Here is an 18975-nt window from a genome sequence, read left to right on the forward strand (position 1 = left end):
TCCATATATTAAAAGATAACACTGTGTGACAAAGTAATTAATAACATTTCTAAACGTATTAGAATTTTGAAGAAAAGAATAAATAAATTTTAAACAGACTTATTGAGTTTAGTGTACTTGAGGATTGATGTTTAAATATTTTTAAAGGAAAACGTAACACATATTTTAATTGAAGAAAAACGAAAATGTACACTGGCAAAAATTAACAGACTATTTAATTATAAATGTCATAGAGGAATTTCTTCAAAATGAATTAGAAAAATAGGAAATTTTGCAATCATACTGAAATATATTTTATATGAACAGTACTTATTAATAGAAATAATAAACTGGCTCTCCATTAGCTTTATAAGGTAGGTCTTTAGATCATAAAATACTGTATAAAGAATTATCAAAAGTTCCTTTCATTCAAGCAATACAAGAAAGTTATTCTTAATAAAGAAATTCCTAAGTTGAGATAAAAAATGGATAAATTATAAAACTTACTTTTATATTGATAATCACTGGTAAATTAAGATCAGCAGGTGAAATGATGTTTATTGTTATGTAGAAACATCCGATATCAATAAGTCTAGTACTTTAAGTTAATGTGGAACATGGCCGTGGTTAACGAATAGATTGTAGCTGGACGATAAATCGTAATCAATAGCAACAACATATTAAAAAAATGAAAGTAAAATATGTGAACCTGAACGAACCTGATTTAGATAATTTTGAATTAAAAGTCAATAATTTTGAACTTTACTCAAATAATCTATCCTTCTCATATATGATTAATGTTCAATTGAACCTGTTTAACAGTTTCACCTGCGCCTACAATGACTGCGATAGTGGAGTTGGAATCTATTTATGGAAAGTCTAGAAAGCTTTTGCAATTAAATGAAGTGGATTGACAGACGTCTTCAAGATGATGTCTGAAAACTGAAATGACATGAATTCAACGGATAACCCTGATAACCTTTGGTTTCAGTAACAATTATACCACCTTTAACAAATACTAATAAAATAAACATTGGAAGCGGGGTATTTCGAATACAGGATATGGGATTCTACGGAATTTCATACACAAACGAGACGGTCATTTTTTTCAATAAATAAATTTTAACATAGCACATGATAAAATTATTTCATAAAATTTTGAGCAGATATTAATCAATTTCATGACAAACATCTGTTTCAGTTCTTCTGTGTTTTCGATGCGTAAATGCGCGAGTTATACATTACTTATAAACCACCATCATGCTTATCTTTTGTTTCTACGCCATTATTCTAAAATATTGCACGGCAGTTTAAGGGTAATAATGATGTGTTTTTTAAACGTTTTTTACTGCACATATCTCCACTTTTGCATCGGATTAATTTGCCGTATAATCAAGCACTTTTTGTTTCATGTTTATTAGCGAGATAATCAGCATTTGATCACAATGCTTAAAATATTACGCTATTTTGAGAACTGCAGTATCTTTCATCCAAAATAAGAACGCACTAGTAACCTAGTAACACTATTTGTAATTTAATGACTTTGGAAATATTCTGAATTCAGTTCATTGTTAACATCAAACCGGGAATAAAATCAACAATTTAATTACCTATCAAATAAGCACGCGATCAAAGTATGAACTACTTATTCGTTATCAGGCATTCACTATAAATATTATGTTGCAGAAAAAATGTATTTCGTTCAAACTTCAAATAAATATCTTGATTTACGATTAATTCGGCGCTTATCATTTATTTATTCTCTTCTTATTCTCAAATTAACAAATATCAAAAAAAATATTTAAGATAAATGCTCAAAGTTATTTGGCTACGAGTTGTATATTTTATCAAGTTTAAAGATCATTTATGAGAAATTCATCTCTGAAATAACATTTTTAAAACGGTTATTTTCATCTCTGGATTAAACCTTCATTAAATTGCCTCGAATTAAGTTTTAATGCAAAATAATTGAAATAATTTCAGAAATATATATATTGTATTTTTTGCGTACAAGTCAATGCTATTCATAACAAGTTTAAATAAAAATAATTGGCACATTGTGAAAGATAAATGGCCCATGGCTTTGAAGCGTTTGTTTTATATTTGTAAGAGATTCGCCACTAGATAATATTTTAAACAATAATTATCGAATGAAAACGGCACTAAACATACAGTCTTTATATTTATGTGCCTATATTATATTTAAAATTCATGAAAGGATACAAGGAAATATTTCAGAGACAAGAAATACCTTTAAGTGAAGTAAGTAAAGTCAAGTATAAAGTTATGTAAAGTAAACTACTTAAAATAAGTAAAGTAAGCAAGTAAAGGAATATCAAGTAACGTAAAGTAAAACCAAATGTAAAGTAAAGCAATTAAGATTAGTAAGGACTGTTAGTAGTAATTAAAGTAAGTAAGAAAGTTTAGTATAGTAAGTATGTAGTAAGTTGTTTTACCAGGGATACTTTAATTCCAGCTGTAGCTTTTAGCGAAATTAATTAAGGTATACAGTGATTTTGAATTTTGTCTTCAAAACATCCAATATTATTATTATCGAAGAATGTTCTATGTCATGAGTAAATAAGAAACGTATGAGTGCATTGTCTTGTGAAAACAGCATTGAATGACATTTATCATTTTAAATTACTTGACCTTCTCTTAAACCTCAAATATGTTTTCTTAACAGAAATATAAGCGCTTCGTGTCCATACTTTCAACTCAAAAGTGCTAAATATGGTTTATTTATAAATAAATTGTTATACTTGGCATTTTTATGACCTTGATAATGTACAAATAAAGGGACAATTGAATATTTGCTATAGATCATGTCAGAGCAAACCTGTCTTTTCCCACATAACCATATATCTGCCTATTGTAAATCTACTAATGCATTTGAAAACAATTTAAATTATTAATACCGAATTTCTTTTTCACTAAGTAAGAGTTATCATCATTTCAGTGAAATTTATGTCTAAGTAATTAAGTTACAAGCAGCATCCGATATGTTAGCCTGCGGGTTCAAAACTATGCAATCTGAATTATTTTATAGCGTTATATAAACACAGAAATAAAATGGAACATACATTTTATTTTAGACCTGAACATAGTACATCGCATTGCAAGTATTTATTCAAAACAATAATTGCACATCACATGACCATGTTTATAAACAAATACAATATATTTATGAATCATTTAAGACAAAATATACTGCGCACAATGAATGAGATAATATAGAGTCATCAGATACTAATATCAATGTTAAAATTTGACAGTAACAGAAATAGTACTTCACATGATATTGAATCCCAGTGAGTAAGACATTCCACTGAAAGTAAATGGATGTGAAGCAGCAGTAAACTTAATACCTTCTTAATTCCATCTTTTCGTAAACACATGGTATATGATTCAGAAGAATTCTAAGAGTAATTTCTTTATTATTGCTTTGTCAGGTCTTAAGCAAACCCTATATTTCATAGCAACACAAAATCATTTTTGACACAATTCAATGTATTAATTAAAACGGTAAAACAGTAACCTAGATGATAACAAAAATACCTTTGAGATGTCTTTAACATAAACCAATATGGTCCCGTATTACATAGATATAACTATGTAAGTCTTGAAGCATTTTCTATATTGATTGCAATGAACACTTATTTCTGAGGCCTTTTAACGTTATAAATGATGACTGACGCATATATTCAATCCTTTTTTATATTTTATTGTTGAACAATGTAAAAGTTAAAAGTCGGCTTTTTTTTCAATAAAATTTTAAAGGCGATCAACTGAGTACAAGATGCCAATGATAATGCCCACTTATGAAAACTGTTTGAGAATGTTTGAATAATATTACCATTTTTAGTATAAAATGCAGAGTTTTAGTATTAATTTATACTCTTTGGAATTTGTTACAAAACTCTTGAATGTCTTCTGTCTCGAATATCTTTATCACATTTCAAATAGCTGAATAATGACATTACAATTTTCAAAGACTAAATGCTTTCACAACATAACTCTAATGAATTGATGCCAAATTCATTTTGATATGGAAACGAAACGAAAGAAAAATCAATTTTTAACAAGAGCAACTTTAATGTTGTGTTTTTTTGAGTGTTTTACAAAACTCTTATTGAAATGGAGCTGACATTTTTCAAAGCCAAAATGACGTTTAACATTTATATTCTGAACAATAAGTTACTCGTGGTTTATTAAAATATTGCTCTCTTTTATAAATACTTTTTAAGTTTTGCAGGTGAAATAGAGACTTTGAGTTATTAATATTAAACAGTACAATAGTTTGAAAATAGAAATTTCATATAAGAAATCGAAGAATACGTAAAAAGTACTTAATACGCTCAAATGAATGATATGTCAAATCATGTAAAATCATATATCCTTAAGATTGTCCTTTTTATTAAAGTTTTGCTTAAGAAACCCAGACTTTTGTATATCCGCCTTCTAGGTCGAATATGTATTTGTGTTTACGCGTTAAATTTAGATATCAGATTTTATTATATCAAAGGCTTGCTGCCAGAAAATATCTAAATAATTAGAAAGGAGGACTCAAGTAACCACAATCAATATCTGCATTTTCCAAATAATTCGAATTCCGTTAGCATTATATCGTTATATATTATTTTCTTTAAGATATGCACATCAAAGCAAACAAGTCTTATAAATCGTTAAATACTAATAATTAATGTTAAAATCGAGTGAAAGTAATGTTTGGTCTTAATTCCTTTTCCTTGATCTTTTTCTTAATGAATGTATTGGCTACAGACAGTTTTTAGCATTTAAGTTATTTGCTAACAAGGTACAGAACACCTACAATTTCTAAATTGTTTTAAATCATCCAACAAAAAGCTATTATTGATGGCAGTTCAAGGTGAATTATGACGAGTTCCTTCAGATCAGTTCTGAGAAAAGTCAGAATTACTCAGTACTTGTACAGATAATGAAATCCCCAAATCCTCTCCCATACATATTGATGTTGTAAAAAGAAATGAATAGTGATCTTATTAAATACCTGGTCAAAAGACATGTTGTCGGATTTAAGTGTTTCTTATCGTTGGTAAAATGATAATATTAGAACTGTCGTGTAAATACTATTATACACAAAATATATGATCAGCAACTGCAGCAACGTTATGCGTAATTTAATACATTTTATAAAAGATAAAATTTTAAGTTGATTTAAAGTCAATTTATGCACCATATATGTTTATTTGTGTTTAAAGTAATAAGACAAAACATCCATATAATTTTGCACAAATTAGCTATAGAAGCAGGTAGACATAGGAATATGGAAAGAAAAAATCACAAAATTCAATATGAAACAAGTATCATTTTGTAAGATACACTGATACACGTATTTGCATAAATCTGATAATTTATAAGGAGTGAAACAATATTTTGGACGTCGTATTGTACCACTAAACAGTAACTTGCTGATGTGCATGGATATGATTTTGCCATTAAAACAGTTGAATATTTGACCTGATTTGCTCACTTTTTTTTTCAAGAATATCTCTGAAACACCATTTCGTTATTAAATCAGAAATAATGGTAAAGGTTTTTGAAATTTGTGTTTTGTTTTTATAATTGTAGAAGAATTTAAAATGAATTCGAACTACCTGTTTTAAAAAAAATATTTATAGTTATTTTATACATATGCTGTTATAATCAAATCTAAAACCGAAACGTAATTAGTTTAATGAATTAGTCCGTGGTCATAAAATATCCTTTTATGACTTAATTTATCGGTGCATGTATATCATAATTTTATTATTATAATAATGAACTTTAACACTGCCGTTTTTAATTAAAAATTTGTAATCATTAAAACTTTAACAATCCTCTGACCACGGTCATTTTATACATTTTGTTTCATAGCGTGACTATTTTGGAGAGATGACCCTTGATTTTACGACAATGTCCATATTGACCCGTTCACATTCTGTAGAGGTATTTGTTATTTGAAGCAGTTTGAGGGTGCCATATTTAGTTCTACTGACCACTGGTCAGGTACTTCAACTATTGTCACCTGCTTAGTTTCTCATGAGAAGGTAGTGCGCGATGGACATGGTTGGGTATAAAAGAATTCAGCCTCAACGTAATTGTTATATTCGTCTACAAGGCAAATATTCACGATGTTCTCGTGCGCTCTACTCTTCGCAATTTATGGTAAGTGTTTCTTGATACTATTACTGTCGGCGTGAGCTTTTGTATAATGCATCATTTTTTTATTATTTAGAAACATTTATTTATGTTGATATACGATCAAATAAAGTGTTGAAAAAAAAAATGCACATTATATTAAATCATAAAAATGATTGACTGGTTGACAAATTTAAACTTTAAAATAACATTTTAATAGCGTGGCACATTTTCAACTCCTTTTAACAAAATTCAATTTATTGCAGTGACTTATGAAAATTGCTATTTAAGATAAAATAAAAGACTGAAAAAGAAGCACTTTTAAACGACAACACGTAACTGAACGGTAAATTCTTACATTTTTAGATAAACAAATAATCATTTTATAACTTGAAATGACTGTATACTGTTACTAGACCCATATTCCGTCCAAACATTTCAAAACCTGTAAATTCACATTGTTTGTACATTAGTATCATGTATCTCATACATTGAGAAAAACAGTTTCAGCAGTGTTATATATGTATAATCAAATCACTGTTGTCACATTTATTGCATTGAGTTTCTATGTTTAATTAAAAAAACACCTTTAGAACATTTCAAAAATTGTAAAATCACAATTTGTTTAACAAAATGGATATTATGTATAGAGACAAAGTTTTAGCAGAAAGTATTTGTGTTTTTTTACAAAATTATGCAATACAAATTGTGATTTTCTCTTTAAATATTTATTTTTTTTTACTTAAAGTGCTTTGTAAAAGTTTCGCCCCCAAGGGACAATCAAATTTCCCGTAAATTCAGAAGATTTGAGGGGCTTCTCCCCTTCCTTTTTGTATTATAAGTTTTTGAAAAAGCCTTTTTGGGTTTTTTAGAAAAAACATATATTTTTAAAATTTTCATTTCCTTATTTGAGTTTTTTTTTTTTTTGAAGGGTTTGTGGCCTCAGACGAGGGGTGGGTTTCCCGGGTTTTTAGTAAACCCTTTGGGATGGAAAGTCGAGAATTATAAATGGTATTTAAGCTTTCACCATATAGTTTTTCCCCCCCAGGGGCTTTTCCTATCAAGTGCTTTCTGGAAAAGGGGGTCACACAGTTGGGGGTGATCTTAACGGGACAAAGGGTTTTGGGTTTTTACAGGGGGCCCCCTGTGTTGAAGGAAGGTAAATTGTTAATCCGGACACAATTTGTTCAAATAATTTGACAACATTGATTTTTGTAAAGCCGAACTTTTGATTCATTAAGAACTTGTGTCAAGTCGTAATTTACATTTTGATTAAACATATACATCATTCACAACAGTATATATCATTGATGCTTTTATATAAAACTCTTAAACATTTACCCTATATTTGAAATAAAAGTATATTTTGTTATTACAGAATTTAACACATGATAATATGCACATTGCAAAATTTTAATTTAGAATACGAAATCTCACTTTTCTTAAAAGCTAGTTTAAAAAATACAAAGATAAAATCATATTCCATTCAGATATTCATTTACAAAATATAGGAGAGAAAACAAAAAAATATGTTAAAAAGCAATACTTTTAAAACAGATTTCACCTGTTTTTGTAGTTTATATAACTATATAAAAAGCCAGACAGAAAGATAAAAATAAATTGTTGGTTTTTAAGCGGGATTTATTCGGTGAAACTGTTTTGCTTTTTTCGGATTAAGGAGGTTCATTTTCATTTAAACATTATCACTTTTATTGTTCTTTTTTCTAAACACTTAAATACCTTATATATCTTATACATTATTATGAAATAATAGCATAAAAGCAAACTCATATTAAATGTACAATGGATAAAGATAACAGCTGATATTCTTGTAATTCTAATAAAGAACTGAAGCCTCGTTGGCGGTTGTTGTTGATCTACACGATTACACTAACCCTGGAAACTACATTTGGTTTGATATCGCCGAAATCATCATGGTAAGTGTCTTGTTAACAAAATCATCAATTCATCATCGGTCGTAAACGATATATTGAACGCCCTCTAATGCAAAGTACAACTGTTACATTTTCTTACTTACATTTGTACTTTGAATTGGAAATGGTTGAATATTTTATACGACCGAATGCAGTAATAGGTTAAATCATTAACAATTATTATTGAAGCTAAATTTTAGAGAAACCTTGTGGGCTATTTGTACAACTGTCGAGTCTGGTTCTAGGAAAAAACTAGAACTAGTTTCATATGTCTGTTTAGTTTGAAATTATGCCCAAGGCGTTTATAACAATATTGTTTTAACTCTGACCTAAGCTAAATATATCTTTATATAGAAGTCTTTGCTATTTTGGTAATACGGTGCTTCCTCTATAGTGTGATCCATAATCGATAATTAACGTATATCTAAAATGGAATAATTAATAGGAAAATGAACCTCACAAAAAGTAATATATACTTTTGCTGATAATTCTTTGTCTTCCGAATGATTTCTGTATTGGTTGAACTGTTATTTTATTTCTACTGTCTTATAGCATAAAGACTACAACAAAGGAACTGGAGGTTTCCCGAATGATGTGGCGCTCCTTCGATTAGTACCGCATGGACAAGATATCACAAAGAACATCATCAAGATTGCAAGAGGAACCAATGATTATACTGGCCAGATATGTACCATCAGTGGTTGGGGGGTCAAGGGTAAAACTCTCTGCTTGTTACATTCTATTTTAAATTGTGCCAACTCCGACAACTAAAAAATTTGCTTTTTTAATTTAATTGTAGAAATATTTTTTTTTAAATGTTAAAAATTTGTTTACGAGCGTTAAAAAAAATAAAAAAATCAAATTTGTTTTTGGTAAAAAATGGGGAAACGATGATTTATTCAAACTGTACTTGCAGTTGAAGCCAAATCATACTAGACGAGATTTTTAAATGAAGGGAAGTTATGTGGCATTTGTCCAATTTTTTACACATACGTAGTTTATCAATTAAATATGACAAAGATGTTTGAAAAAAATTAATTACAGTTGATGGCTCTGGTGCTTCGAAACTGAAGAAAGCTGATGTATCTGTGTTAAGCATGAATCAATGTGTGAACTACTGGGGAGATAGGAACATTCTTGACCAACATGTTTGCGTCAAAGGATACGATACCACCGAAGGAAGCGGATCTTGCAATGTAAATATATGATTGCATTCTAAAATTAGAAAAATCGCTATCAAAATTTGAAATAATGATATGTTTGATCCCTTGCATCATCGTTTGTTCGTGTTAAATTCAATTATAAAATTTCGTAACAAATAATTATTTTATTATGCATACAGGGTGACAGCGGCGGACCATTAGTCTGTGGAAATGAGCTCGTTGGTGTAACATCTTGGGGATTCTCCGGATGTCACCAAAACGGTGTTGTGACACACCCAAGTGTGTACGCTCGTGTTTCCTACTTCTATGACTGGGTGAACGCTAACTGCGGAAACTGCAATGTCTAGATTACTTGTTTGTTTCTTGTTCTTTTACAATTGAAATAAAAAGCAAAGTTACCAAATTGTTTTGATTATGTCTTGTCAGCAAATAAACAAGGAAAATTCTAATAAGGGGCGTTTAGTTAATTTAATCAGGAAACATTATAGCTACGTACTGGGAAAAAAACGTAAAACCTTGTTTTTCTGCCTCCAACCACTTGAAAAAAAATCACTTTTACCACTTTTGGGGCATTTTCATAAATTTTTGTTTAAATTTTTTCAACTATTGAAAATTTAGGGGGAAATTTTTTTTTCATATTACGGAAATTTTTGTTTTTTTTCCAAATTTGGACAGAAGTGAAATTTTTATAATTTTTTTTGCGGGTTTGAAGTAATGTGTAGCAAACCTTAAATTTTGGGTTGGGTTTTTTCACGATAATTACTTGTTTAGTATCATAAATAATACATGTAATAATTATGTCAAATATTTATGTTTGAATCACCTTCTTGTGCAACGTTTTGAAATTCCCAGCTGCTGATTATCCCATGTAATTTAACATTTTGGTAAACTGCTGCAACTTTTAATGCAAAACAAAAGTTTTATCATGGAAGAATAGTTCACAGATAACACAGTAATAGAATAGAGAAAAGGAAAAAAACTTGTAACATCCTTATTTGTATTTAAGAGTTGTGTTACCAATGAAAAAGTATAAGCGCAAAACTTACCAATAAATAATGACGAAGTGATTGGCAATTTTATTTTTATAATTTAAGTATTTAATTGTATTGTAATCATAAAATATGTCCTGATTACGACGTACATAAACACATGAATCCAGAAATCAGTTAACCCAAATTTTTGTGTTCATCAGGAATCATCTATTTCAAAGGTTAAGAAATCTAGCTGCAAAAGGGCTTCATGTAGCACAACAGCTGTGGGAACTAATTTTATGATATCTTAGGAGCTAGAAAAGACGTTTTTTTATCTCTCCCTATTCTTTCTGGTTTCTCCATGTCTTTTCTTACATCATAAGGATCAAGATCGGATAAAGGGTTCATATTGCCAAAATTATCCACATTTGTTTATTTTATAACCAAAGGATTAATGTTATAAAGAAATAAAAATTTTTTGGATCAAGGTAATAATGATACATTAAGCCTATATTTTTCCGGGAAAACGTCAGTTAAGAAGAAATGTGTAATTGATAGTAAAATTAGTGTAGGACAAAGATTTAATTGGATTAAAATATCCGCAAGAAATAAAAACATAATTTTATTTTTTTATTTATAATGATTTGGAGTTGCTCTGCCGCAGGGTCATTGAGATTATTTTAGTTCAGTCGTATAAAAAGCTTTAAGTGTTAAACACACTTTCAAATCCTTTCTTTCAACCAATTAAAAACCGTGTACTAGGCATCAAGGGATTCGTGCTCAATGAAACAACGTTTTTGCCCAGCAGCATCTTAGCTGTCCTTTGATAAGCTAGTCAGACGCGTTACCACTCCGCCATTCTGTCACATAGCTGAATATAGCGATCCTTATGTTTCAATATATTAATATTTTATCATTTCTTAGTAAAGCTGACCCTTGTGTTTCAATATATTGATATGTTATCATTTTTCATACCATCGTTTTAAGAGTAAAGTAAGAAAAAGTCTACATTTACTTCGATTCTAATACAACCAATACATGAAAAATGTTACCGTCCCTTCTCTGCGAAATGCATATTCGGTGATATTTAAATTTTTTACAACCATATATTATTAATAGGACTTTTTACAATTGGTTATAAATTTTACTTATCATGATTTTGGCAATGATGAAACATATGATTGTTTTACAATATTAATTTTAATGATAAGATTTAAATACAGATATTGATATGAAATAATAAACTACAACAATTATACTGATCATTAAACGAGCCGCGTCACGACAAAACCAACATAGTGGGTTTGCGACCAGCATGGATTTAGACCAGCCTGTGCATCCGCGCAGTCTGCTCAGGATCCATGCTGTTCGCTATCAGTTTCTCTACTTGTTATAGGGTTTGTAAGCGAACAGCATGAATCCTGATCAGACTGCGCGGATGCGCAGGCTGGTCTGGATCCATGCTGGTCGCTAATGCATAACGTTGGTTTTTCGTGACGCGGCTCAAATTACGATAATCATAAAATAATGTCATAGTCATGAAGAAGATTACATTGTATTTATTATAGGACAAAGTGTAGCAATTACATGTATATGAAAGTGATTTATAAATTTATAACAATATTTTGCAAAAACATATTATTAAATTTGTATTCGTTTTTAAAGTTATTACCAGGATATTTGTATGTAATCCCGATATCTTAAGAATATAGTTTAAAAATATACATATAGAATTTTATAAAAAGATATATTTCAAAGATATGTAACAAATTGTATAATAAAATAGTCATTTTTCATCGAAAATTATCTTGGCAATTGATGTAAACAAGATGTTCCAAAATTGCTTACTAAATTTCTTCTAATTCATCGAAACATTTGAAAGACGCAGATATCATAATATTCAAAGATCATTAAGAATTTGTAAATTTTGTAATTCTTAAGTCATTAAAAAAGGTTATTAGTTCCTTCATAAGCCAAAAAAAGAAAACGAAATTACTAAATTGTCAAAATATCTATATTTAGCTAACTAAAAGATAACTACAACACGAATAGTCAATTATTCAAATTGTAAATTAAAATTTGATTAAATACTAAATTAATGTTATCTGCAAGATTTACATGATCTTCTTGACTACATGTACCACTACACATAATTAAATTGCATTGCAATATAGAGGTTAGTTTTGTACGGTACATAAATACATTAAATTTGATTCTGTAATTGTTTTTGTTGTTTTCTTAACTTTTTCATCATTTATACTGGTTATGTTCTGAATATCAAAATCAATCCTTTATATGGTTATGTTCTAGTTCAATATCAAAATCAAAACCTTTCTGATGAACAAAAAAGATAGCATTTGCTACTTACTTGGCCGTAGTAAATCAATAATTTGTTTTTATTTGTGTGAGTTATATTTGATAATTGACAGCGGATATTAGTCTGGCAACATTTTACTTCCGATTACATGAAAAAGAAAAAAGAGAAGAACAAAATAGACACTCCTGAATGAATGAATGTTACACATCGCTCCCTGATAAGGAGTGTGAGAAAATAAAAAAATCATTTGATTGGATTATGCCATAGTCTATTTTATCATATTGACAAATACTTCATTTAAAAAAATTCAAATTATTGAAAATACCTACTTTTTAACAGACTGAGTATAAAACAATGTTGCAAAACTGGATGAAATTTATACAATTATTCTTTAATAATAAATACAAAAAAAACATGTTGAGTTTTCAATTTGAAAAATGAAATTAACTGCCTTTCTAGTATGTCTTGGCTAATTGTTTTTTGTGTTAATTTGGGTTGAAAAATAAGAATACCCATTGCTTCATTTTTACTTATAAACGTTATTACATGTAGAGTCATTATGTGATATTTAAATTTTATATATGAATTGTAATTTACTAATTATAGTATTTGTTTCATTGTAAACTTAATCAACCTAATCAAATCATGTAACGTTAGGTACCTGATTTTATCATGTTAACAAAAGGATAAAGTTATTTAGGAACTTCACTGAAAGCCTAAAACTTAAAATTTGAATTTCTCATGCAGTTGGATGACATTTTAGGTTCATTTGTCATATACATATATACAATAAAAAATACCTTTAATACATAAACAGACTTCTCATTTGAAGCAACATTTAGGGAATCAATAATCATAAAATGTTTAATATGTACTTGTTTATGTTCTGGGTTGTATAGCTTTACGTCTCTTACCACAGCGATATCATTCTGGCTATATTATCTCATATACACCGTAAGCAACCTAATCAACTAAACAAATATTCTTAATTCTTTAAGTTAATGTTTTCTTCCCATTTAAAAAAAACATGCTTTATGCCCTACATGTTCAGGGAATGGCAGGAAACAAACAATTGATTACCAAGCTGTGTCATTAGTTCAAACTTCGATAACCACTTTTCATATTAAAGACCAATGCAATGAAAAGTTACAACTTTTATTTTAATAAAGCATGTATGATCATCAACACAAGCTGTATTATACTTTGCTAATTGTAGTTTCTGAAAGTATACAGTTGTTTTGATATTAATTACATAGGAATAGTCGCTTTAAAATAAAAGAAAACGAGTTTCAGAGACCGATTATCGAAGCATGGTCCCCTTGAGACTCTAGGCCATGTCACACTGAACAATGTGTACCCCTGTTAAGAGACTGTATAACAGGATGCTGGTAATCTTAGCGACTTCCTCGTGCACATTAAGGATCATAAAAAACAAAACGTGCCTGTTTTAGCTGCAAATCATGATCATGCAATCATTTATTTCAAACAAGCCTTTGATTACTTGCATATTTCCGAAAATATTAAAAGTATTAGGTTTTTGTTGTTTTTCATTTTGTGTTGTATTTCATTTTAACGGGTTGTGTGTGCGTTGGTTGTTTTGTTGTGATGTTGTTGTTGTTATTAATTTTTCCTTTGTTGTGCGCGTATTTTAGATAAAACAATGAATTATATTAGTCGAAATTAAAGAAAAATTAGCGAAAATAAATCATTCAAATTTCAGTAATAATAGACCTAAGTGTGATATTAGCCAAAAGTTGTCCGCTGTTTAATCCATTTCACGTGTTTGAATATAAAACTTATAAACAATGTTTATGTTTAATGTTACATTGATAGATAAACGTGGCCAAACGGGGTTTACTATTATTAGGAAAATTATGAAATCATAATACGATAATCTTAAACTTAAAAAATAAACATGTATAAAAATTTAAGCTTCAGTAAAAGCTTTAGTATTAGATATCTAACAAAAAATTTGAAATTCGGACCAATTAAATAACATCAAACATTTTACTACAAAAGCTTGATAACCTCTTCCCAAAGGAGACAAATATTGGAAAAATATGCCAAAGTTTGCCAAAAATAAACTTGTAAGCTCTGACACGACGTTATAAAGAGCTATTCAATGTCATTTCAATGTCATTTCTCTTTACCGAAATAGCTTTGTCTAAATGTTTCTAAATGTATGCTTATCTTAACACAGAATGTAAAAGTGACACACGACATATGGCTGAATGAAAAAAGAAAAAGGATTGCATGCGTCCGTGTCATGTATTTCTGTGTCAAAAAGTTATATTTAAGAATAGGCTGTGAAGTTAAATTTCAGGAACAAATTCGAATTTGTCTGTAATCCTTCATTCGCTGACCTAAGATTACTGTTCCACCTTGTTAATACATAAAATGATTTTGTATGATTTAATTAAACCATGTCATGTGTTAAATCATAAAATAAAACTTGTTTCCATGCGTTTCAGATATGTCATTGATCTAAGATATAACTAAACATTACACAAGGGTATATAATTTTGGCAATCATGAATATGAGTGTATTTTTATTTATTTAGAACAGATCAAGTAAAATGTATTGTTTGTAGTAGTGACTTAACAATTGTTCTCAGTTCATCATCGGCAAACACTTTTATCAAAGTTCTTAAATTACTGGCAGCAGGCAGTTTCGGAAATTTTTATGCAAATTAAGTTCATAATTTAGGTAATACGTAATTAGGATGGACTTTTAGTCGACATATTGGAACAACAACTACCAACATTAAATAACAACATTATTTGTTTACAAGTTTTGTTTTAAAACAAAAGCGCCTTCAACGATCAACCTGTTCAGCACGTTTCATTAAGGAATCATATGACTCACACCTCGTTGTGCATTTTTCTTTCTGAAACAAAAATCATGACAGAAATCTCCAAGAACAGGTTTGATTTTATTATGAAATGCTTCCATTTTATTTAGTTCAGGTGTACTCTTTATTTTATTTGTTTACATCAGATCTAGGTTACTAGGCAAATAAACCATTATAAACTCTGCAATAAGCATTAAACATATGCTTAAAGTCTGTTTGAATAATTTTCAGCACAACCGGATATAAGTTATCTCACGTTTATCTTTCTTTTATGTCTTTAAGCATGAATCTCAATGCACTTATTCTCTTGGGTTTGTTTCAGAAGCAAAGTCATGATTAAATAATCATATTATTGAAAACTTATGTAATATTTGATTACTAAAACACCTCCGGAAATCGCAATTAAGTCAGAGGAAAGGCACTTTCTTTCGGATACATTTTTTTATCAAAATATGAGATAATGAAGGTATATATAGTACTCAAAAAACAAGGCAACGTACACATATTGTGCCCTTTTATTTACATAATTCTCGAAATGAAGTTACCGACAGCATGTTTTGCCACCAAGGGATTGTATTTTAGCTCTATAAAGATGCAAATACTTCTGGCTTTGATATAAATAAACGACAATATTATTGTATTATTATAAAATTTAAATATAATTATTATGTTAATTTATTGTATTGGACCTTTCCATTGTTAACAGTTTTTTTATTTTGAAAATTGGCTGCGGGCCATCCAATTGCTGCTCTGGGGCAATAGTCACCGGTTGATCTGGTTTTCACAAAATTACACATTATATTTGTTTGTTATATTGTTTGTGAGCAATTGCCTAAGCTATGAGTAGAAATGGTGCCGGGCTAAATTTTAAATGCCTAAAATCTGGAATGGCCCACAGTGATATAGACATGAACTTTGATTAATCATATCATATCTTTCAATCTTCGTCTTCAGGTCTTATATAATATCATTTACCTGATAATCTAGTTGTAATACTTATTTCCAGATGGTTTTATTTTTTTGTTATTTTAGTTTTTTATTTTGTGTTTCATTTGCTTTGGAATATTAATTTTAATGCTCCTGACATTTACGGGCCTGTTAGATTTCAATCCAGTTTCAACAGTCAATTTTACATGTAAGTTAAAACTTATTAAGCCTAGATGTCTTGCAAACTTCGCAAACTAATAAGAGAAAATGCATTTTCATGGAATACCTTGCTAGAATATAAATTCAATCATCATGTTTTCATATTTTCTTTTTGAGCATACTTAGTGTAAAACTTATAACGATACATTTATCAATTATCTTCCAGATGCAAATACAATTCATTTAAAAGCTAGGAAAACAAAAAACAATCATAGGCGTTTTTGCCATTGAATAAGTTCCGATCCTACGCAAATAAGAACAGGTAAATTACATTACTAAAATAAAGAAATAAGAACCCTCCCCTATCTTTAACTTTTTTTCAATCTCAAATAGTGTGAATTGACAATCCTTTTATTTTGTAAGATATCAATAATTAACCCCCGTAGGTCTAGGCTTCGCTATTGATCATGTATACATTTAATTGGTATTTTTTCTTTAATTCATCCCTTTATATTATCTTTAATATAAAACTGATAAAAAAAAGAATAGTGATCAATATTGTAATACATATTTAAAAAGATATACTTGATACAAAAGCAACGAATTATAATACTAGTATATAGTATAGTAGTAAAATAATCCAAATTAATCTAGTATTATTATAAAGTATAAACATAGTACATTTCCATTTATCATAGATTATTTAAAGTCAGATATGTACCGCAAAATTTGTACATTTTGCAATTATCTTATCATACCGTTAAAAAGTGTTAGGTTATAACTTTATGTTCTTACGTCTGCAATCATGTTAAACAATATCAGTTATACTCTCCCATCATGCACTGCCTCTTGAACATTGCAACAGTATGAAAAAACAAGATGAATTGTTAACGAAGAATAAAAAAGCACACATTTTCAAAAACCATATATCCTGCTAATATTGATTTAGTTTTTGTTAGTTGTTTATTTTTCGCAGACTACACGTATACACTGTTTGAATGTACCTCCTGCATGTCTGTTTAGAAAACACCTCACTCCTATGTCATTGGCAAGTTAGTTAGTCTGTGAATTTAGTAGACATGCAGTGCAAACTATTGATCAAACAGAGAAATACAGAATTCACATAAAGCACAAAATGTCAAAATCAAAAATGTTGTTCTTGGACAGTTATTTGGGCAGTGTGAGCTCCTGTCCTCGCCACTTAGCACCGGCTTATGGTGAATTCAATATTTTTTATTCTAAGGGTAATCAGTTAGGCGTACTGGAACTACCCAACAAGAAAATATCTAATTGAAAGAATTAAATTTACCAAAAACATATCATGTTGTGCCGGAATTGAAACATTTCTAACACACGGGCGACTTTTTACGGCATCCACACGGCACAAACAACGCTGATGTTAGAAAGAAATAGTTAAACGGTATATTTTCTTGCCACACAAGACATAATTAAAAGGAAAAAGTAAGAGAGAACAAAAATGTGTTTATTCATAAATTTCTTATGCTGCAATCACATATATGACTGTATGACCGGTAGTCCAATATTTTGACTGTGAGCTTACCCAAACATGTTTTAATGCTCAACATTGAGCAAAGAAAAGTCACCTTGACTTGTGTTTTGAATATTGCTTTTGTATTTACTTTCATAGTTCAAGACATGTTTTATATAAATATCCACATTGTACATTTCCATTTTTGTTATCAATATTTGAATTACTTTTAAAAGTGTGCCCGTTGTTTATGTAGACCAATTCACTTTTAATAAATGTAAATGGAACTTTATAACTACCATCAAGAAATGTATTTTTTTAGAACTATGTTTTGTTTATTTTTTGTATTTTGGAGCACCTTTCTTTGTTATATATGAGAATGTTTGTATGAATCAGTCTTTTCCTACAAGAACAGTTTAAAGCTACATTAAATAAATTTCATAAAAACGGAAATAGCGAAATTTCATTAATACATTGGGTTTCATATCGACTCCGGATCTTATTATGATGTCCAGACAACCAAAATGAGTTTTATAAGCATACATATCTGCGACCTCATTGTGGCAAAATCGGAAGTACAATTTATGTTTGCATAAGAAACTCCGCCTTCGGATTATCCGTACATCAAAATTAAATCAACAAACATGGCGATAAGTAGCAGTCCTAATATAACGGTATATTTCCGCATTGTAACGGATGTTTTCATACAAATTTAATATTTTTATCAGTTGATTACTCTTTCCTGAACGCCATGCCAAGTGCACCATGAAGCTAAAACGGTTAAAGTGAGTTTGCACATGAAAATCTTCATTTGCATGTAAAAATTCGTATACGAACTTTAGTGTTACTGTGGGGTTTTCCGTTTCTAATCCTAATTTATGAACAATGTTTGATGAGATTTACAACAAAACTGTTAAAAAGGTTAATGAAACTGTATTATGCTTGGTTTTTTAGGCCGACTGCAAAATATTTTTTACATATTTATTTAATGTAACTTTAAGCTGTTCACTAAGTTGATCATGACA

At 29.3% G+C, this 18975-nt stretch overlaps 1 protein-coding gene across 1 annotated transcript; it reads left to right on the forward strand.

Moving 5' to 3' along the window:
• The first annotated feature begins 6131 nt into the window (after window positions 1-6131).
• LOC132753578 (fibrinolytic enzyme, isozyme C-like) lies at window positions 6132-9632 on the forward strand. The gene is made up of 6 exons (XM_060744065.1): window positions 6132-6165; window positions 7070-7091; window positions 7985-8075; window positions 8625-8787; window positions 9117-9268; window positions 9415-9632. The coding sequence occupies exons 1-6, from the start codon at window positions 6132-6134 to the stop codon at window positions 9580-9582; spliced, it is 630 nt and encodes a 209-aa protein (XP_060600048.1). The 3' UTR covers window positions 9583-9632.
• The last annotated feature ends 9343 nt before the right edge of the window (window positions 9633-18975 follow it).

This window comes from Ruditapes philippinarum, unplaced genomic scaffold (genome assembly GCF_026571515.1).
Source record: "Ruditapes philippinarum isolate M1 unplaced genomic scaffold, ASM2657151v2 ctg952_1_1_1_1, whole genome shotgun sequence".
Taxonomy (NCBI): domain Eukaryota; kingdom Metazoa; phylum Mollusca; class Bivalvia; order Venerida; family Veneridae; genus Ruditapes; species Ruditapes philippinarum.

Excerpts from the sequence above, each read along its gene's own strand:
- LOC132753578 (XM_060744065.1), top strand. The coding sequence starts at position 6,132 with ATGTTCTCGTGCGCTCTACTCTTCGCAATTTATG. Across the intron at positions 8,076-8,624 it reads ATATCGCCGAAATCATCATG|CATAAAGACTACAACAAAGG; the intron begins GTAAGTGTCTTG and ends ACTGTCTTATAG. Across the intron at positions 8,788-9,116 it reads CAGTGGTTGGGGGGTCAAGG|TTGATGGCTCTGGTGCTTCG; the intron begins GTAAAACTCTCT and ends AATTAATTACAG.